Source organism: Rhineura floridana, chromosome 9 (genome assembly GCF_030035675.1).
Source record: "Rhineura floridana isolate rRhiFlo1 chromosome 9, rRhiFlo1.hap2, whole genome shotgun sequence".
NCBI lineage: Eukaryota > Metazoa > Chordata > Lepidosauria > Squamata > Rhineuridae > Rhineura > Rhineura floridana.
The window spans coordinates 121,447,794-121,470,483 of NC_084488.1; the positions used below are offsets into that span (position 1 = coordinate 121,447,794).

The 22,690-nt window shown below is 46.2% G+C and overlaps 1 protein-coding gene across 3 annotated transcripts in view; it reads right to left on the reverse strand.

The window, feature by feature from the left end:
* Nucleotides 1-1,051: 1,051 nt before the first annotated feature.
* The window catches only part of GFRA4 (GDNF family receptor alpha 4), a 201,928-nt gene continuing 180,289 nt past the window's right edge, over nt 1,052-22,690 (reverse strand). For 2 of the 3 annotated variants that reach the window (XM_061583560.1, XM_061583559.1), the window contains exons 6-8: nt 19,326-19,460; nt 11,216-11,373; nt 1,052-3,211 (exon numbers count right to left, since the gene is read on the reverse strand). In XM_061583560.1, coding sequence (XP_061439544.1) covers nt 3,068-3,211; nt 11,216-11,373; nt 19,326-19,460 — 437 coding nt within the window. In that variant the 3' untranslated portion in view covers nt 1,052-3,067. Of the gene's footprint in view, nt 3,212-11,215; nt 11,374-17,135; nt 17,736-19,325; nt 19,461-22,690 lie in introns of those variants that run through there. The other variant, XM_061583561.1, reaches the window with a different exon arrangement.

Consider the following 22,690-nt stretch of genomic DNA (forward strand, 5'->3'; position numbering starts at 1 on the left):
ATGTCCACGACTTCTAGTGTTATGAGAGAGGGAGAAGAACTTTTCTCTCTCCACTTTCTCTGTGCCATGCATAATTTCATATTCTATCATGTCATCTCTTAGTCACCTTTTCTGAGAGGTGACCTAATAAAAGTACATAAAATTATGCATGGCATGGAGAAAGTAGGCAGAGACAAGACTCAGAAGTCAGACTCCATATTTTGGGATTTCGATGGCATCCATGCCTTCCTGCACTTTCCTTTCAGCTTGAGTTGCCACTAGGTTGGTGATCAAGTGCTAAAGAAATGCCAAGATGCCACCTACGATTTCCTCTTAACCATCAGGCGGAAACAACTGCAGCACTTCAGGTGAATGCTTGACGTATCTAAAGGGATTTTTAGAAACAGCAGCTCTGAGTCAGAGGGCTTCATCACTCACCTTCTGCTTTGATATGAAGAACATTCCATCACTGCAAAGGCCTAGAAACTTCAGCAGAGTCTGCAAGAATGAACACATTTAACAACCCAAAGAATCACTTGAAGCATCAATGTGTTGTTTCTGGGAGCTGTAAAAAAAAGCAGGCTGCAGCCTCCGCAGTGCAGCCCAGGACCCCTGGCAAATGGTGCAAAGGATGTCTGCAAATGTTCTCTGCAATGTTGTAGAACAGGGATGGGTAGCATTTTTCAGCCCAAGGGCCATGCTTCCTTCTGGGAAACTTTCTGGGGGCCACATCCCAGTGGTGGCCGGAACCAGAGGCGAAAGTGAGCAGAGCAATGAATGTGAATTTCACCTTTGTACGGTAGGCTAATTTCTACACCCCTCTCCCATCATCAATCCAGACAAGCAAGAGGCGTTATCGGACTTTCAGGACAAATTCTAGCTAGGCAAAAATACTGAAGGAGAGTGCAAAGCAGGGCTGGTGAGGGGTATAGCCTGGAGAGAATCCCAAGGGCCAGAGAGAGAGACCTGGGGGCCACATTTGGCCCCCTGGGTCTGAGGTCCCTCATCCTTGTTGTAGAATATCTGAGGATGCACCTGTCAGATTGCCGGGACTTGGGCTGAACTGATCTATAAAAATGCAGCACTAGTTCAGAGAAGCAGGAGACAAACTAAATTATTGGCCAATTCCAATATAACATAATCACGACAATACTTTTAAGTTGTTGTGTAGGCATGGTATAGTAACACACTGGAATAACTTCTGATATTTCCCCTAAACTGATCCCTTCAGCACTTTCTAGCTTTTCCAGTTTTGTGTGCTTATGCACACCTTTCAGCAAGTAAAACATCCACCTTCTGTGGGACTACATATTTGCATTAGAGCCCTAGAGAGATTTGGAATGTAGGTATGAGGTCAATATTTTTTTTAAAAAAACAAAACACCACCATCTTATAAGTAGGAGGGAGGCCACATTCCAACACAAGATTAAGGACATTCAATCCCCTTGATCTGAATGGGCTCAGTGAGGCCTACCTCTGTCCTGAATTGTAGCCAAAATATTGTGTTGCAAGCCAACTATGGCTGATCCAGATCACCCATGTCCATTAATAAGAAATCTGATACATTGCCCAGCGAGTTTGAATGGTGTGGATGCGGGGAGTGCGCAAGATCTTCAGTCATAGACCTGCTTCACACTGACAGGTCCTTCACTTGTTGACGGTAGCTTTTAGCGGTCACTTGAACCTGTGAATCAGCCATTGCTGATGAAACCCACCACAGATGGAATATCCATTATATCCAATCTCAACCCAAACAAGGTACTTCTCTGGAAAGGTAATTCAAACTTTTGGCTGAGTGGTGATCATGATGCATGCAGACATCAGTCCTGATGGTGAAATTCTGCCTTGGATCCCAGTGGCTGCTGTTTTCCTCAGCAAATGTTTGGCTGCGCAAAATGTGATGTTTTGCACCTAGAACCCCAAAATCCCAGAAGATTGAAATGTTTGAGATTAGGTCTTTAGATTTCCATCCTGCAATCTCTTTTCAGGACCAAACTATGGCAATGGGTTTTCTGTGGTAAATACAAACTGTCCTTTAAAAAAATCACCCCGGAGAGTCTTGAGGAATCGCTCAGAGATAACTCAATGGAATGTTGCCGAATTCAGAGTCAGCAGCCAGGGTCAGTCTCTAGAGGGACAGTCCAAACTAAAGAGACACACTGGTTACATGATGGGATTTCAGGTACATCTACAATTGCTCTCTTGTATAGCACCAGACGAGGTGGGATTCTGTCCTTGAAGGTGCTCTGTGGGAACCAACGATGTGCTGGTAAGAATGGGCAGTTATTTCCTATTTGGAGCCAGAAGTTCAGTCCCATTGGTGCTGTCAAAGCAGTCACCAGTTCTGAGGAAGCTTCAAGCAAGCATGTATTTTCAAAGCAAAAACCACTTCCAAAACATAATCCATTGTTCCCATTTCCCACCAAATTATTGTGACCAAGGAGAGACAATGGATCTTGCCATTTGGGCCATCTAAGACCTCCAAACTTGTCTGTCTCTTTCTGAGTCTGGGACATCTAAGTCTCAAGTCCAAAACACTCAACCCCTCCCCCCCCTTTAAAAAAGATAGATGGTGATTGGGCGGTGTCATTACCAGAAGTTGACAGTATTGGCATGATGCAGCAGTCCCATGACTAGACCCAACACATGGAGAGACTAGGACTACTTCAACCTATTTTTGGAAGGTTTTCCAAGATGGCAGCAAGATCTTCTCACCCACGGTTCCTCATAAGACTGCTTCAGCACACCAAAGTAAGAAACTTTTCCTGACCTACTAATGTTAAAAAAAGAAAGAAGCTAATGTGAATTACTCCCTACTGTGACTTTGGGACTGGCCCATGGTTCCTTGAAGGGTCTGATCTCTGGTTCCTCCAGTAGATGAACACACTGTTGCTCACCGGGAAGGTGTCCAACAAGCTGATGCAATGAGTTTCTTCCCTTCCCTTCCAATAACCTTGAAGAGGAGGAAGCTAGAAGCTGGTGAGACCTTTCACCTCTGCTCCCCAATTTTCATCCCTGCTCCCCAATTTGAAAACAAACAAAGAAAAAGCAGTTCAGTCACAGCTCTTGAGTGCGGGCGAACTCCAATTCACATGGATGCCAGAAGGAATGTACTGGTGCATGCAGAGCACCACATCATCAACCAGCCATTAACGGTCAGTGCCAGTGCTGAGCTGGAGGCATCGGATGCTAGGTGATTGGCATCTCGTAGAAGCTTCTCCTCTGCAGATATCTGGAAAGAGAAAACACCCAGTCTGTTGCTTAGTCTATATCTCGGCCTGGGACATTTAATGGAGGGATGCATTTGCATTAGGTCAGGGGTAAGCAAGGGGGAGCAATTCAATTCAGTTTGCATTTAAAGGCAAACCTCTCTAATCGGCACATTCCGAAGCAACTGCACAATTTGCACTTTCCTGAACAAAAAATAAAATAAAATAAATGCATGCATTGGTGAAAATTGAATACAAAAATGTGTTCAGTTAGGGAAAATTGCTTTGCAAAATGTGAGTGTTAGGCGAAATTGCATACAAACATTTATATTAGGAGAAATTCAGCTAAAATGCTGATGATTTTTCCTGAGGGCTTTACAAATTAATAATTTGCAAACTGATGTAGAAATATGGAGAACTGAACTTAAGAATGAGAATAAATGAGACAGGGAAACTGACACTGATTTGCCCATCCCAAGTCAGGGGTGGGATGAGGTCCTGTCTGTGATTCCACTTCCAGGTAGAGTTCAGGGAAGGGTGGCACGTGAAAGGGCCTTCTCTTTGGTGGTGCCCCATCTCCGGAATGACCTTAACTGAGGTGTGTCTGGTACCATCATTATTAGCCTTTTTCAGGCAGGTGAAGAGTCTACCCAGGCCTTTGGGAGGGGGTAATAATGAAAATGAGCCAGTTCCAGTGGGCTTATTTGTTGCCCTGCTTTGATAGTCTGTTTGGATGCTAATTAGCAGAATGATTGTTGTAACTCTTCTATTTATGTGGTATTTCTTGCTATTTAATTGTTTTCATGTCCTTTTTTTACTTTAGAATTTATTAACCGCTCTACATTCAAAGAATATCAGAGCGGTGTACTGAAGTTGAGTATAAAACACCATACGGATCATAAAACAGTGTGGAAAAATGTGAAAACTAACAAGATTTAAAAACTGTGATTTCCGCCCTTGGACCCTTATTTATTTATTTATAAATATATTTGTATACTGCTCTTGCGTTAAAAACATCAAAGCAGTGTACAACATTAAAAACAAACAAACAAACATATGATAAAAACAAAAAAATGCAAGAAAAACAAAGGTCAACTGTTGCAATGGTGACCTCATGATGGATTATGAACTCTACACACAAATAAATGTTAACATTTATAGGCCATTTCCCCCAACCCTCAGATAACTTACAACAGAGGTGGGGAACCCCAGGCCTGGGGCCTGAATGTGGCCCTTCAAACTCCTCTGTCTGGCCCTCAAGACTCCCCAGGCCACACCCTTCACTGGCTTTGCTTTGCACCACAAATGTTTTTGCCAGGCTGGGGCGCATGCTTGATCTCCGATAATGCCTTATTTGGATGGAGGATATAGAGAGGGGGTGGGAATATGGGTAGAAACTAGCCTACTTGTTCAGAGGCAAAAATTCCATTCATTTCTCCACCGACTTTCGCCTCTGGCCCCAATTGGGAGTGGTGGTGGGGGGAAGGCAGGGAGGCCAACGACAAGCAGCACTAACAGATTTTAGATTTGTCCTGATTGTTCTTCCTGTTGAGTTCTACAAGGGCAACCTGGAGGCGAAGGAGCAGGAAACTGACAGCTAGCGCAATCCCCTGGATTGTAAGTAAGAAGGCAGGCAGGTGGGAGTTTGCCAAGGGCAGACTGAGTGCCCCATTTTCCCTAAAGGACCAGCCTCCATTGGCATATGGCCCCGAGAAGGTTGCCCGGAAAGGAATGGGGCCCTTAACCCGAGAAAGGTTCCCTGCCCCCTGGCTCGCAACAATTAAAAAGCTCAAAAATATCTTAAAAGAGCAATGAAAAATAAAGCGAGCAGCTTAAAAGGTGGCATTTTTCCAGGCAGAAAGAGGCACTTGCCAGACAGTCTTACTACCAAAGAGTTGTTTAACTGGAGATGCCAGGGATTCAACTCGGAGCCCTCTGCACACAAAGCAAGTGTGTGCTCTATGATTTAACTGTGGCTTCTTGAACGGCTGGTGTTGGAGCCTCTACAGGCTCCAACAAGGTACAAGGTACCTTGTACAAGGATTCATCTGAGTTACAAGGATTCATCTGAGGAAAGGTGATCAAACAGCCGCCTGCTGTATTCAGCCCAGGTTCACAGCCAAGACTCTTATGAATAGGTTATTCCCAAATCTCAATAGCTCGTGTTTAGATCTGAACATTTTGCAGCTAGCGAGGCATTAAATTTTAGTTACACAAGCAATTGGTACTAGGCATATAACTCCCCCCCCCTCCAGACTATTAAGTGTACATCTCAGTTCTGGTTATCAAAAGGTGCGTTGGAAATGAGAAAAACTGCAGGGGCGAGGGATTGATTCCTTTTGTGCTCCCTCCTTAGGGAAGGGCCATAGCGCAGCGGTGGAGAATCTGCTTTGCATGCAGAAGGGCCCAGGTTCAGTCCTTGGCATCTCCAGGTAGGGCTTGCAAAAAGCCCACTGGGAATCCTGGAAACTTCAGGATAGACTAGGCATGAGGAACCTCTGGCCCACAGGTCAAATGAGATCTGGCAGGGGTCTGAATGTGGCCCGTGAGGCCATTTCCCGCAAACCGCACCCACCTGCCCCACATCTGATGTGTGCCATCAGGGAGGGGCAGGTAAAGATGCTGCTGCAAAGGAAGCCTCAAGAGTTTAAAGTGTGCTTGTAGTAGTCCTGTGGCAAGCAGAGCCCCTCTGATGTTGTCTGTGTGCAGGGATGGTTTGGATTCAAACCACACCTGCAAACAGACGTTATTCATCTGTAGACTGGCTTTAAAGACAGTTCTGCCGGTCTACAGAGGAAAAGATTCCGATTGAAACTGTGCTTTCAAATGATGAAGTGGAGCTCAGAGACTGGACACCCCTCTCCAGTGGAGGCTCCGATGTCAGTGGGGCAGTGAATCTGCTTTCAGCACCTTGGACAATGCCTTGAAAGTTCAGAGTAAAACCCAGAGCGGATTCACTGCCCCACTGAGATTGGAGCCACCAGTCTCCACTGGCCCTCTGTATCATCCATCCAGACGAGTAGAAGGCACAAGCAGACTTTCAGACTGTCCCAGAGATTGAATGAAGGCGAGACCTCTGTATTCCCAGGACACGCTTGGCCACGGCCTTGTGAAACTCTCTCCTGACTCTCAGCCCGTGGTTCTGATGGCACAAGAGTGGACTGGCACAGTCCATGAGAAATGGACGCTCTCAATGCTGCCATGCAGAGGTGATCTAAATTGGTCAAAGTGGATGTTGGGAAGTCCCGTGGACATTGATCACCAGAGAGGAGGGCTCTTGATTATGATGATGCCCTGGAATGCTGAGGACATCCACCAGCTGACAGCTTGATAAACCGCCTCTGCGCACCTCAGAAAGCGCAGGCAGCAGCTCTGGTCTCCCAAGACATTGGCACAAGTGAGCTACCCGCCTTAAGAATCGTGGCACTCTCTAGTTTACCTCTCCAGCTGGGTTGCTCTTGCAGAACAGCCACCTTCCACATTTGACACATGTGATTTTAATGTTTGGTGGCGTGACTTTGAAAGTTAGGCATGCACAGTAGTGCCTAATCCCTCCTTCCCTGGCTTTTGGAGAGATGCCTCCTCTGACAGGGCTGACGCATCACAAGGCCCTATCTGTGAGCAGAGAGTGGGATCGTTAGATGGCATTTCTTTGAAACCTCCTGCTCCTGCTGTCTAATCGGCTTAGCCCGTCTCTTATCCTACAGCTGCTGGGTGCTGGGAGGCAAGTGAAGTTCAGTTCCCAGCATGGAAGCGGCAGCTAAGGGAAGAGTTTCCAGCCAGGCAATCTTATCAGATCTGGCTTGACAAGGCATTCATGACTATCAAATATAAAGGGGAAAACACACACTGAAAAGTGACTTCTTAGAAGTGGGCTGGAGTGTGTGTGTATACGTGGGGGGCGAGGGGAAGGGAGATAGGGAGGGTGGGTTGGGGGGTGCCAGGAGAAATGTAGAGGGGAGGGTTGCAATTAGGGACGGGTGAATCTGTCAGTTTGCATTTCTCTTGGTTTCTCATTTTTTTCCAAACCATAACTTCGGTTCTCTTTTCACATCCGTTTGTGATTTAAAAAAAAAAAAAAAGTTCTCATGAAAATTCATCGGCATTTGAGTGCAAATTTCTCATAATATACGCACTTTCCCAAAGGAATTTTTCTAATGCATTTTTGAATGCTGTTTTTGCATTTTTATGCACGCTTTGCCCCAGTATAAGCATTTTTGTACACATCATTTGGCTGGCGAACTGCACGGCAACATTTGTAAACCTGAGAATTATGAAGGATGGCTGTGTTTGCAGTTCTTGTATCGTTTTGGAAAGTGTGAGTTTGAGAGGTTTGCTTTTAAATGTGAACTTAATCCTAGGAATGGACATAGGACGCTGTCTTGCACTGAAGCTGTAAACACACTAGTCGCCAGATCATTGGCCACACCTGGAGGGGCAACTGGTTGATCTGCCAATCAGTTGCAAAACCTCTTTGAGGCTGAATTTAAACAATGAACTCAAGTGGCTCCCACCAGTTTTTACAGTAAAAAGGGGCAGGGTTTGACCAGCATCGTGTGCCGCCATTTTCAGGAGAGAGAAGTGGAGACACTCTGGAACCGGTGGAACAGGGAGTGTGTTTCTACCCTGAGTCCATGTTGCTCAGGGTTTACACTGACTGGGAGCAGCTCTCCAGGGTAGCAGGCAGGGAGACTCTCCCAGCTCTGCTTGGAGATGCTGGGGATTGAACCTGGGACCTTCTGCATGCAAAGCAGATGCTCTACCACTGAGCTACGGCCCTTCCCCCAAATCAAATTGATCCCCTGTCCCCAGTTGCAACGTCATGGAATGAAAAATATTTAAAGCTGGAATCAGAGACTTGGCAACAGACCCCAGGATCCCCACTTCTGCATTTGCCTCTGATGTGCAAAGTGGGGGCAGTGGCAGGATTTGTACTAGAGAAGCAGGAGGGGTGTGTGAGTGTGCTTAACCCTACTCCTTCCTTGTGCTCTTCCTCTGAATCCTCTCCCTCCACCTGCTTCTCCCCGCTTGACTAGGAAACCTGGCCTCAAAGCCAAGATTGGGAGAAAGGGGATGGATGGAGAGGAGTCACAGAAGAAAATGAGCGGGGGTGATGGAGGGTTAAGCACCCACCTCTCTTCTGCCCTGCAAGTGCTCCTCCCCTCCCCAAGTATCCATCTCAGAATATAGAGTGCTGCCCTTCTAGGGTCCCTTGACATCATGAAATAGCACTAGTGGAGATCAGGGAAGTGTGCCATTTTCTTCTTGCACTGGCCAAAAGTCTGATGGGGCACCCAGCCGTAGTTACACAGGGCACGACAATTCCAAAATCCTTCCCACATGTTGCATTGCTGAGCCAAGCATCCCCCATCTTATAACTGTGCATTCGGTTTCTTTTTCCTAAGTGTAGAACTTTGCATTTATCCCTGTTGAATTTCATTCTGTTGTTTTCATCCCAATGCTCCAGCCTATTAAGGTCCCTTTGGATTTTGTTTCTGTCTTCCACGGTATTAGCTGTGCCCCCCAATTTTGTATCACCTGCAGATTTGATAAGCATGCTCTGTACCTCCTCATCCAAGTCGTTAATAAAATTGTTGAAGAGCACTGGGCCCAGGACCGAGCCCTGCAGTACCCCACATCTGTCCAGTTTGAGAAGGAACCATTGATAAGCACTCTTTATTGATAAGCGCTCAGGTTGTGTTGTTAACTTCCTGTCCTTTGATGTGGTAAACCTGAGAGGAGGAGTGAGGGACCTTTTTCAGCTTGAAGGCTGCATTCCTTTCTGGGCAACCTTCTGAGGGCCACATGGCAGTGATGCGCAGGGCCAGAGGCAAAAGGGTGCGGAGCAAGACATGTAAATGTCACCTTTGTGCCGTAAGCTAGTTTCTACAAACATTCATCTATCCTCCCTCTAGAGAAGCAAGAGGCACAATCAGAGCTGGAGTACACATTCTAGCCAGGACATAAGAACATAAGAAGAGCCTGCTGGATCAGGCCAGTGGCCCATCTAGTCCAGCATCCTGTTCTCACAGTGGCCAACCAGGTGCCTGGGGGAAGCCTGCAAGCAGGACCCGAGTGCAAGAACACTCTCCCCTCCTGAGGCTTCCGGCAACTGCTTTTCAGAAGCATGCTGCCTCTGACTAGGGTGGCACAGCACAGCCATCACAGCTAGTAGCCATTGATAGCCCTGTCCTCCATGAATTTGTCTAATCTTCTTTTAAAGCCATCCAAGCTGGTGGCCATCAGTGCGTCTTGTGGGAGCAAATTCCATAGTTTAACTATGCGCTGAGTAAAGAAGTACTTCCTTTTGTCTGTCCTGAATCTTCCAACATTCAGCTTCTTTGAATGTCCACGAGTTCTAGTATTATGAGAGAGGGGGAAAAACTTTTCTCTATCCACTTTCTGCATAATTTTATACACTTCTATCATGTCTCCTCTGACCCGCCTTTTCTCTAAACTAAAAAGCCCCAAATGCTGCAACCTTTCCTTGTAAGGGAGTCGCTCCATCCCCTTGATCATTCTGGTTGCCCTCTTCTGAACCTTTTCCAACTCTATAATATCCTTTTTGAGATGAGGCGACCAGAACTGAACACAGTATTCCAAATGCGGCTGCACCATAGATTTATACAATGGCATTATGATATCGGCTGTTTTATTTTCAATACCTTTCCTAATTATCGCTAGCATGGAATTTGCCTTTTTCACAGCTGCCGCACACTGGGTCGACATTTTCATCATGCTGTCCACTACAACCCCGAGGTCTCTCTCCTGGTCGGTCACCGCCAGTTCAGACCCCATGAGCGTATATGTGAAATTCAGATTTCTTGCTCCAATATGCATAATTTTACACTTGTTTATATTGAATTGCATTTGCCATTTTTCTGCCCATTCACTCAGTTTGGAGAGGTATTTTTGGAGCTCTTCGCAATCCCTTTTTGTTTTAACAACCCTGAACAATTTAGTGTCGTCAGCAAACTTGGCCACTTGACTGCTCACTCCTAATTCTAGGTCATTAATGAACAAGTTGAAAAGTACAGGTCCCAATACTGATCCTTGAGGGACTCCACTTTCTACAGCCCTCCATTGGGAGAACTGTCCGTTTATTCCTACTCTCTGCTTTCTGCTTCTTAACCAATTCCTTATCCACAAGAGGACCTCTCCTCTTATTCTATGACTGCTAAGCTTCCTCAGAAGTCTTTGGTGAGGAACAAAACACTCAAGGAGGGTGTGAAAGAGGACCATGTGGAGGTGTGGCTGGGGATGAGGTATGGCTTGGGGAAAATCCTGAGGACCAAACGGAGAGGCTTAGAAGGCTATTTGGTCCCTGGGCCTGAATTTTCCCATGCCTGCCCTAGAGACCCCTGCAGTTAGATGGCATACGGTTTGTAAAGGTTGCCCTAAAGAGACCCTCCATCTAGTGGGGACCGGTGGCTCCAATGTCAATGGGGCACTGAAACTGCTCTGGGTTTTAGTCCAACCTTGGAAGCTTGGATTAAAACCCGGAGTGGATTCGCTGCCCTGCTGACATTGGAGCTACCAGCCTCCACTGCCTCCATCAAAGAAACAGAATGAGGGCAGTATTCAGCTTCCACTAATGCAAGGATTTCTGCTTGCACGATCGAACTTCCCCTCACTCTCCTCTCCTCGCATGTCCCCCGCGCCCTCCTCAAACCTGCTCAGGAGGGTTGGTGGAATCTCCCAAACAGATTTAGGGGAGCACACGTGTTTGTGCATGCGCACAGGGAGAGGAGAGGGAGAAGTTCTGTTGGGCAGCCCAAAGTCCTTGCGCTACTGGAGCCGCTTTGTCGCTTTCTGAAGGAAGCAACTTGTTTTCACGACTTCCACAGAGGCTGGGCAAAGACTGCGAGCAGCACCGGCGGGTGTCCCAAGGTGTCCCTTGGTCCGTCTCTGTTCAAACTCCCTCTCTGTGGGGCAAGGGGTGGTGGTGAAAATGTCTTCCCCTCTCTAGGAAGTGGCAGCTGGCTCTGGCAGCTCTGCCCAGTCTCTTGGCTGGATCCCATCCCTACCTTGGTGGGCTGCAGCTCTTCGAAGATGTTCTCTCTGAGGGTGGCCGCTGCCTTGTTGGTGTTGCGCTCCTGTTTGCGCATCTGCGTCGTCGGAGGGGTGGAGGAGCCCAGGGCTGTGCTCAGGTATGTCCCATTGCCGAAGGCCTGGATGGCATTTTCTTGAAGGAAAAAAACAGTAGAGTGTGAGAGCTCATTTCTCTTGAGGGTCCTGGGAACCTGCCTCATCTTGAGTCAGACCATTCATCCATCTAGCACAGTATCATCCATATCGACCAGCAGTGGCTCTCTAGGATTTCAGGTAGGGGACATTCCCAGCCCTACCTGGATGGAGATCTCAGGGCTCAACCTGGGACCTTCTGCAGCAAAGCAGATGCTCTTCCAGTGAGCTACGGAATATAGGAAGGAACATAGGAAACTGCATCCTACCAAAAGCCTTGGAGAGCCACAGTCAGCCATCACTGACGTTACTGAACTAGACAGATCGGTGGCTTAGAGTAGACCTGGAGATGGCGGGGATTGAACCTGGAACATTTGTGTGCAGAGTGTGTGTCCTTCCACTCAGAGACGGCTCCTCCCCATCACAGGACGCTCTGTTATACTGAGTCAGACCACTGGTCCATCCAGCTTAGCACTGTCTACACACCAAGGGTTCCCAAACGGCGGTCTGTGGACCACCAGTGGTCTGTGAGCTCCGTTCAGGTGGTCCGCTGCATGCCCACATTAAATATTCTTATTGATTTTTATTGTATTTTTGCTGCTCCTTTTGCTTCTTATATTGCATTTTATTGCAGTACAGTTTGAATTCTACGGCATGCAAACCGTAATACAATAAAAGGCAATATGTAAGAAATAAAAGAAGGAATTAAACATATAATAAAAACACACACAGCATTGAGCACAGCACATTACAATTGCTACGAGAGGAAGAAAAATCATTACGTGGTCTGCCAAGACCCTCAGCAATTTTCAGCGGTCTGCGGAGTAAAAACGTTTGGGGACCCCTGCTCCACACAGCTCTCTAGGGTTTCAGACAGGGGACATTCCCAGTTCTGCCTGGAGATGACCCAGGCTCTTTGGCATGCAAATCATCATCATCATCATCATCATCCTACCCTTCTTCCCAGTGGGTGCCCAGGGCGGCAAATAAAGGCACTAAAAACACTATAAAACATCTTAAAAACAGACTTTAAAATACATTAAAATAAAGCATAGTTAAAAAACATCTTTTTTTAGAAAAGCTTTGAAATCATATTAACAGCAATTCCAACACAGATGGAGACTGGGATAAAGTCTCTCCTTAAAGGGCTTGTTGAAAGAGGAAGGTCTTCAGTAGGTGCTGAAAAGATAAGTGACGGCGCCTGTCTAATATTTAAGCGGAGGGAATTCCACAGGGCAGGTGCCACAGCTTTAAAGGTCCACTTCCTATGTTGTGTGATATGGATGTCCTGATAAGATGGTATCTGCAGGAGGCCCTCACCTGCAGAGCGCAGGAGTAAGATGGTCTTTCAGTGTCGTGAGCCATGCAGGGAGGGTGCGGATAGACGAGGGAGAAACAGATGATGAGGACATGGATTGGGAACCCAAAGAGGGGTCAGGCAGCGGGGTGGACTCACAGGGCACCCCGGCCCCCATTGTTGACAGTTAAGCCCCCTCAGCTCATGATTCCCCTGTGGAAGCACCACCTGGCCCATCAGACTGCTCTTCAATTGGACACACTCGTGCTGCCCGCACCAGAGATTCAGCCTTGCACACCAGATGTTTCCCAGCCAAGCACTGCCCAGCTTTCCATGCCCAAACTGACAGTTAGCAGCCCTCTTCCATCGGAGGGGGAAGTTGAGATCAAACCACCTTCATTCGCTCTTGGAGGCGCTTCAGGTGGGAAGTTCAACTGCTTGTTGCACCTGCTCTACCAATGAGCTATGGTCTTTCCTCTCCCTCTCCCTCCTGAGTATGTGTATGGTGGTGGTGATGGATATTACCGCATCTCAGTTGGACTTTATTCCATGCCTGCCTGCATCCTTATCTTTGCTATGTTCCAGAATGAGGCCTAACTTCAGGGTCAAACTACATGTGACATTCACTCTGCAGTTCTGTCTTTGAATGCAGGTTTTTTCCCCCCTCCACAAATTGCCAGCATGGAGGGAGGGAGACGGAATTAGAGCCTAGCATTGGGGAGGAGTTTGGCTTAACCCTTTGCTACCTGCTGTGGCCCTGATTCCGATTGTGTCTGTGCGTCTACAATTTATAAGTAGGAGGACAAGGGAATCTGCACTTAAGGGCAAAACTACACAACTATGGTTGTATGTCGTTCGGCCCTTCTCCCAGCGGTACCACCAGGGCAAGACTTTAGGGCAGACATCCAAGGCCCCACTCAGCAGCAAGGGCAAGAGGGCCCCAACAAACAGCAGGGCTGGCCAACCACGTTCGGTAGCAAGCGAGGCAAGACTCATTCCCCTCTAAAGAAGATGTGTGTGTAGAGCCATTCAATCCAGAGTCTAAAATTACCTAAGTGTACTCCCGTGTGATGGGAATAATTTACCTGCCTTGTGGAGATGGAGAGAGACGATTTGTGGGTCTCAATACTTTAAAAAATAGAGGAGGAAAAAGATCCCTGTTGCCTCCATCCCATCGACAAGTGTCCAGGGCCTGAGACATTAATATGACATATGGCCCAGGCGCCCGTTTCAGGAATTCTTCTGCAGCCCCGCTCACATTTGCAGACTAACTAGTGGGATATGCTGGTCACACACTAGCCCACATAGCAAGGAGAGCTCCCTGAGGCCCCCTCCCCATTTCACTTGCTTGTGTGCTGCAATGTTCTCTCCTAACAGCCTGTCTTCCTTGGATTTATAAGCCAGGAGGGTGTTTGTGTTCTTTTGGTAAAAGATACACTCGAAAACAGCCCAGTTGTCCCAAGTTAGGTTATCAACATTTCAAAACATACTGCGGCACCTGTAGGGCGCAAAACAGCAGGCTGTGCATTACATGGTGCCGTAGTGTTTGTGTGCATACATTCACAGGCATTTGCACTAGTGACATGATGCTTCTGCTCCCCACTCTGATGGTTTAACTGGCGGAGACTTTGGAGAGGGAGTGCTTTGAGTGAGAGGCGAGACCAGCGGGAGAAGGCAAGGCAAGGCAGGCAAGGCAAAAATAGCACCGTGCACAGTTCCATGCAGGCTTAGCGTATCAATCCGGTAAGAGCAATGCTCGAGCTGCCACAGCCGCCCAACATGAACCACCACCAGCAGCAGCAGCAAAAGCCCGGGGAGCAGGACCTGAGCAAGCCCAAGGATGTGGAGATGGAAGCAAGCCTATCTGGACACTGGGGGAAGGCACTGCTACCAAGGGATCTGCTGCAGCCTTCTTTGAAGGATATGGACTGCTTACACAATGATGGGACTCTACTGTATATTTCTCTCTCTCTCTCTCTCTTTTGCAGGCTAGATTAATTTGAGATTTCAGCCTGTTTTGTGATATTTGGTGGTGTTATTTATTGATACTGTTGTCATTTATTATTATTATCATGTTCTGAACTGTTTTTATTATATTGTTCTGTTCTTGCTATGGAAGCCACTTTGAGGTCACCTGGTGATGAAAAAATGGAAATGGACAGCCTTCAAGTCAATCCTGACTTACGGCAACCCTATGAATCAGGTTTTCATGGTAAGCGGTATTCAGAGGTTGTTTACCATTACCTTCCGCTGAGGCTGAGAGGCAGTGACTGGCAGTCACTGAGAGGCAGTGACTATCGCTAGTCGGGCGGTATATAAATTTAATAAATAAATAAAATAAATAAAATAAAAATGGCTGTGTGGGGTTTTGAAACCTGGTCTTCCAGGTCATAGCTCAACACTCTAACCACTACACCACACTGGCTCTCATAATGGAAATGGACTGCCTTCAAGTCGATCCCGACTTATAGCAAAAATCTGAATAGGGATTTCATGGTAAGGGGTATTCAGAGGGGGTTTCCCATTGCCTCCCTCTGAGGCTAGTCCTCCCCAGCAGGCTAGGGCCTGCTCAGCTTGCCACAGCTGCACAAGCCAGCCCCTTCCTTGTCCGCAACTGCCAGCTGGGGGGCAACTGGGCTCCTTGGGACTCTGCAGCTTGCCCAGGGCTGCACAGGTGGCAGGGCACGTAACCCCTGAGCCACTCGCTGTGTGTGGGGATCATTAGCTGGCCCTTGACACCCAGGAGACACGAGCGGGGATTTGAACTCACAGACTCTGGACTCCCAGCCTGGCTCTCCTCCCCACTGGGCTATACCAGCGGCATACAAATATACCAAATAAATAAATATTGTTTCAGCAGCAGTCATCTTTAGATTGAGCCTTAAATAGGAGCTGCAGTTCTGTCCTAGCTACTAGCTCCACCTTCTGTCTCAGGAGTCCCTTCATTTAAAAGGACCTAGCTTGCTCTGGGTGCAAGCACACTAGTCGCCTACAGCGAAACACTTCCGCTGGCCGAACCTGAAGAGACAATGAGTTGATCAGTTGAGAATCAATCAGCTGAGAAATCAATCTGAAGCAATTAAAAAAAACCTTGAGTTGATCCCACCAGGCTTTTTAGCAAAAAGGGGTGGCGTTCAATTAGGGTTGTGTGCTTCCATTTTTAGAAAAGAGGTGGAGATGTACTGGAACCTGCAGAACAGTGAGTGGGTCTCTACGCTCTGACAGGGCAGGGAAGACTGTGGTTTGACTCAGGCTTCTGAGCTTCCAAGCTGGAGTCCTCTGTTAGAGGAGGGCAATGCAACCTCCTTGGGCCAGACAGGTACTGACCAAACCGACTTTTCCTGTGCAAGTGCTTCTAGTGTAGAATATACACCTGAGGCTTGCACTGAGGGCAATTCCCTCTCCCACTCTGAATCCCCAACCTCAGCCCTGAAGAAGGGAGCCTGATCCCAAGGTCACAACAGGGAGGTGCTGGGTTTGAATTATTGGGGGTATTGTGGCCGTTAAGGGGCATCTCAAAATGTTTAAGGGGCCAAATACTAGCAGCTGAATTCTGAAGAAGGGCAACTCTAATAAAAAAACATACTGGACCCTTTCAAATTGTGGACTAAATTAGGGACCGCTGTCCGAAAATAAGGACTGTTCCACGTAAACACAGGTAGTTGCCATACATGCCACTCGATTGCCGTTAACGTCGGAAAGGCCGGTGCTGTGCTCTCTACAAATGTTTGCTTTCTTTCAGCAGAGCTGGTTTGTGAAGGACAGGGAGCAGAGGAAGGCAACCTAAGTCAAAACCACTGTTGACTTATCTTTAAAGAAATGCATTTTTTAAAAGACTGTATAGAAAACGTTACATGAAAGAGCAAGTTAAAAACTGCTGGGCAGCCCCCATTCAATTCACCTGGACTATGCAGAGGCTGTCCTTCTCTTCCAACTTATTGTTGTTGTGCGTTCATGATTTGTGCTCTTGATGGCCTCAGGGCAGTTACACACAATCCCGCTTTTAATGCTGCCTGTGCTTGGAAAAGTTTTTGGGTGGACATACCGCTTCATTTCTCACCAGTGCATGTCTTGTAACTTTCTGCTGAAATCCTGTAACTTTTTATACCACAAATATTCTTGGCTTGGTTTTTGTGTGCGTGCCCTGCTTTTGTTGTGCTATAGCAATACAGCAATAATATTGGGAATGCATAGCAAAACAACTAATAAAGTGATATCGTGTGTGGACGGTCCAGTATAAATCCACCACTAATGCATTATTAATGTGTCAATGACATGTTGCTGAAATATGTCTGCAAAAAGACACACCTGTCTGGAAGGACCCTCCAACCTCCTGCTCTCTCTCACCCATTCCCTTTGGGTTTGCTTAAGGTTTTCAAAATGCCCTTTACACAAATGCATGTGGCAAACAGAAGAGAAAAGTCTCTCATCCTACCTTAGCCTGTAAGGGCCCCCTGTATTATTTGTTTATTCATATACCACCTCATGCCAAAATATGCTTCTAAGTGGTTTGCAAGTATAAAATCCAATGACACAAACATTGAAATAGAAACATTCATAATTAAAATACACAATTAAGACACACACTAAAACAATTGAAGCATTAAAATATAAACATCTATAACTGAAATATGCAACAAAACAATTCCCATTAAAACAACCCAGTAATTAAAACAGGAGACTCAGGTGTACAGAAGACTCTAAAGGTGCGCATGGCAGATTCCATGGAAGGATTTTCCTCTGGCCAGAAGATGTTTTCCTCCTCTGCACCTAAGAGGCTCAAAGGACTTCATAGTTGGCCGGTGTGCTGAAGGCCTGCCCTTGTCAAAGAGTTCTGATAATGAGGGGACTCTCTGTCCTTACAGACACCAATATCCAATCTGTTGCAAGGACCCCTCTTGTCAGATCTCCTTGAGCCCTGACAGCCTCGTGTCCTTCTTGGGATGCTGATGAGTCTTGATGTGCTCAGCTCGCCAGAGATTTTTCTTCTCTGTCTCTGACATTTGAAAAGGTCTGGCTGCCCACTTTCCTTCCTCCCGCTGTGCTCAAGGTCTGAGACATCCATTCTGGAGAAGAAGGTTTTCCCTTACTCAGAGGTAACACTGCACTTGGAGATGAGAGGCTACAGATTGTATCCCTACCCAGCTCTGGGCTTTGCAGACGTGCCTTTTGTTTTAAAATCTGTCAGGATTCTAATCCAGGGGGGCACTTTTGCATGCAAAGAGGAAACAGCTATGCATTGAAGTTGCATATCTTCATACATATATATTTGTAAGTGTCACACTTATAAAAGGGGAGCTCTGGTGACCTTCAGGGGGTGGGGGGAGCTCAGGTGACCTGTGGGGAGGGTGGGAGGAGGTCCAGTGACCCACGGGGGATTGGGGGAACTTTGGTGATGGTTGATGGGGTTGGTGAGCGAAGCGAGCAGGGGTGGCAGCCCCTAGTGCTAACATATGTATATGATGTCGTCTGTGTATACACCATACATTTAAATCCAATTTAGAGCACTTAGCTTCCCCCAAAGAATCTTGGGAACTGTAGCTTACCCTTCACAGAGCTACAATTCCCAGCACCTTTAAAAACAAAAGTTCCCAGGATTCTGAGCAATTTATTTATTCATTCATTCATTCAATTTGTATCCTGCCCTTCCTCCCAGCAGGAGCCCAGGGCGGCAAACAAAGCACTAAAACACTCTAAAACATCATAAAAACAGGTCTTAAAATACATTAAAACAAAATAGCATTAAAAACATTAAAAAAAAACTTTAGAAAAAGGGTTAAAACATTATTAAAAAACATATTAAACAATTCTGACACAGATGCAGACTGGGATAGGTCTCAGCCTAAAAGGCTTGTTGAAAGAGGAAATTTTGACATGCATGTCTGTGTCTCTCCATCTGTTATTGTACCCTGCGCTAGACAGTCACCATGTCATATTCCTGTCAAAGCCTTAGTTCCTTACCTCTAGAAATGGGAACAAATGGCCCGCCGCCCAAGGCTGTTGTAAGGATGGACAAGACCAGGAGGGTTTGTTATTCTTGGTTGCTCCAGAGGGTAGGTCCTGAACCAATGGGTTCAACCACCAAGAAAAAAGACTTAGACTAAACATTAGGAAGAACTTGCTGACAGTATGAGTGGTTTAATAGTGGAACAGACTTTCTGAGAAGGTGTGCAGACTTTTCTTCATTAGAATTTTTAAGACAGAGGCTTATCAGGGTTGCTTTCCTGCATTAAGCAGGGGTTGGACTAGATGACCCTTTGAGGTGCCTTCCAGCTCTAGGATTCTATGGAAACTAGAAACCAAAAACCCCAAAGTAGCATGTAGATGGCCAGGGAACATGAGCCTGATACATGACACAGATGAGAGAGTGACAACTGGAGGAAGTCTGTTGAAACAACTGCAAAACTGCCGCCCTGGGCTGCTGCCGGGAGGAAGGGCAGGATATAAATCAAATAAATAAATAAATAAATAAATAAATATGGGGTTGCCTTTCCCGCATCAAACAAGCATGACCCCAGATCAGGCACGGTGGTTGAGCGAGGCAGCCGCAAGCGGAGGGGAGAGTCCTCCTGCATGCCCCACTCCACTCCAAATCCCCTGACTCCTCCCCTGGCCCCCTAACATGGGGCAGCAACATGAAGCCACGTGGTACTCACGGAGGCAGAGGTTCTTGGTGAAGAGGTGGAGGAAGCTTTCGCACTCTTCCTGCCTGTTCCCGCTGGCGTTGCACGTACACCAGGGTGCGATGTTAGAGGTCGAGTTGTCACTGTAGTTTGGGGTGATGGGACTACCTGCCAAGGAGGTGGTGGGATGAGTGGCGTGGAGGGAGGAGGAGAGAGAGAGGGGAAAAAACCAATCATATTTCAAACATGACCATCGGCAGGGATGGGAGCTTCTGTCCATTTTGCTTCCTCTCTCTCAGTTTTGCAAGCTTGTTCAGTTTTCCACATTTCCACAACAGTTTGCAATTTAAAAAAAAAAACCTTCATGAAAATTATTAGCATTTTAGTGTGAATTTCTCCCAACAGACATTTCTTTCTGTTCAAATTTGCCCAATATACACATTTTTGCAAAGCAAATTTCCTGTATAGAATGCTTTTCTTTGTATGCTGTTGTCATGAATATCTGCATTTTTAGGCAAGCTTTACCCTAGAATGTGTATTTTTGAACATGCCACTTGACTGAAGAACTGCATTGAAAAATTCTGAGAAGTATAGTTTTCAAGAGACAGCTATGTTTCTGTTTGCTTATGGTTTTGGAAAAGGGTACAGAAGGTAGGCCCGCCTAGACAGGTCTCATGACAGATTATGTTGGCAATATGACTAACACATCAGGTTAAAAATAATAATATCAGTTACTTCATCAATGTAACATGCAGTTAGGGCAGGAAGAATTCTTCAGTTCAGTTCCAGCTCAAGTGCAGGACACTGGATCCTTGGATATAGAAGCACATATGCAGGCATGTGCAAGGAGTGGGATTTGTATCTTGAGCCAATGTGGTATAATGATTAGACTTCTGGACTATGACACCAGAGGTCAAATCCCCACTCAGCCACAAACCTCACTGGGGTGACCTCGGGCAAGTCGCTGTCTCTTGGCCTAACCTACCTCACAGGATCGTTGTGAGGATAAAATTGAGAGAGGGGGTGAAACATGTACACCGCCTTGAGCTCCTTGGAGGAAAACATAGCATATAAATATAATAAATAAATAAATAAGTAAAACAAATAAAATAAAAGATGGCAACCCCATTGGTGATTTTCCTTCTTCAGCTTCTGTAATGTCTCATTCAACTTGTGCCATGTTCTGAAGTTATTAGAAGATGCAATCCCCCACTGTTAAGCGGAGGTGGGAAGTCAAAATGTACATATGCCAGGCCATGGGGTAAAGTGAATTAGTTATTAGGGAGGGGAAGGGGGCAGAACTGCACACCACACTGTTGTCTTCAGCAGGGTAAGTTCATAAATAACTTATGAAATAACGGATGGATTTGAGCGGGTTTTTCCTTCAGAGGCTCCTCTGAGGGAATAACGGATGGATTTGAGCAGGTTTTTCCTTCAGAGGCTCCTCTGAGGGAATAACGGATGGATTTGAGCAGGTTTTTCCTTCAGAGGCTCCTCTGAGGGAATAACGGATGGATTTGAGCAGGTTTTTCCTTCAGAGGCTCCTCTGAGGAAATAACGGATGGATTTGAGCAGGTTTTTCCTTCAGAGGCTCCTCTGAGGAAATAACGGATGGATTTGAGCAGGTTTTTCCTTCAGAGGCTCCTCTGAGGGAATAACGGATGGATTTGAGCAGGTTTTTCCTTCAGAGGCTCCTCTGAGGGAATAACGGATGGATTTGAGCAGGTTTTTCCTTCAGAGGCTCCTCTGAGGAAATAACGGATGGATTTGAGCAGGTTTTTCCTTCAGAGGCTCCTCTGAGGAAATAACGGATGGATTTGAGCAGGTTTTTCCTTCAGAGGCTCCTCTGAGGAAATAACGGATGGATTTGAGCAGGTTTTTCCTTCAGAGGCTCCTCTGAGGGAGTGGATGGATTTGAGCGGGTTTCCCCCCCCCTCAAAGGAAGGGTCATAGCTCAGTAGTAAAGCACTTGCTGTGGGAGACTATGGAGAGTGGCTGACAGTTGGAGCACACTGTACTGAGCTAGATGAACCAGTGCCCCGACTTGGGAGGAAAGTGATGGGGAAATGCACTGGAAAGTATGGAATAACAATTGCTTGGTGTGACATTATAAAACCTCACAAACAGAATGAATGCTCAATAAACAGATAATCTAGAAGCAACTCATCCATTTACCAGTTTTCAGTGCTATCTTAAAAGAACTGCCCCCATCCTTCCTTTGTTGTACATTCTGAGAGATCCCTACACCAATACCCATCTCACTGCTCAGATAATCTAGGTCCAGCCTAGGGCACACTTTTCTGCTTGGTGTAGACAGTAGTTCCAATTTTTTAAGCAAGTTGTGTATCGCAGTGTATGCAGTAGGAGGTAAAGAAAATGCTGTGACAATAGAGCTGTGAAAAGGAGGACAACGAGCATGAAAAGGAGATTTTGCCTGGGCTTGGGGATAAAAACAACAATGAGTTTTGTGGAACCCTAAAGATGGTCAGATTTACTGTATTTTGGCTTAAGTTTTTGGGGACTAGAGCAAATTTCTATGCAGAAAGTGCTACCCTCAACAGATAAATGTGCACATATGGGTACAGGAGGCATATAAGAGTTAGACCAGAAGATCATGAGATACAAGAGGCAGCAGTATGCCCATAGAGTCCACAGATAACAGCAGTGACCAATTCACAGCATTAGTCATTGATGATACTATCTGCTAGCTGTAGTGACGGATTCCAAGGGAATACTTGTTTTAATCTGTTGCAGGAAACACATACACTTTCATCTAATAAATTGGGTTCTAGTCAGTGATTTCCACAATAAATCTGAAAGTCTTCAAGGTGCCACAAGACACCTTCTGTAGTATATTTATTTGTTAATAATTTGTATTACGTATGAGTTTATTTGTATTATGGCTTCATCCGAATTATGGAACAGCTTACCTGAGGAGAAACGCCTGGCGCCTACGGTTCTTTCTTTTAGGCGTCAGGTTAAGACCTGGCTATACTCCCAGGCATTTTAATGTTTAATGCTTTATGTTTATGTTTTTAGTTTAATGTGTTCCTTTGTTACTGATTTTATTCTATATTGTATTTTAATCTCGTTTTGTACACCGCCCAGAGAGCTATTAGCTATGGGCGGTCTAGAAATGAAAATAAATAAATAAATAAATAAATGAATACTCAGTTATCCCAGATCTCTCATGTTTGTCACATAAAACAGCCTTAGCAAGTTTCTAGCCCTCACTTGTACTACCCCTGCTCCATCCACACATTGGAGAAGTATTGGTGACTTACTGATGGCCTGAAAAGGGGGAAAGTGGCTCCCCCCAGAAAAGGACCAACACCCTTCCAATTTAGAGATTATCCTCACTTGTCACAGATGACTCTATGTACAAGCCTGCATATAAT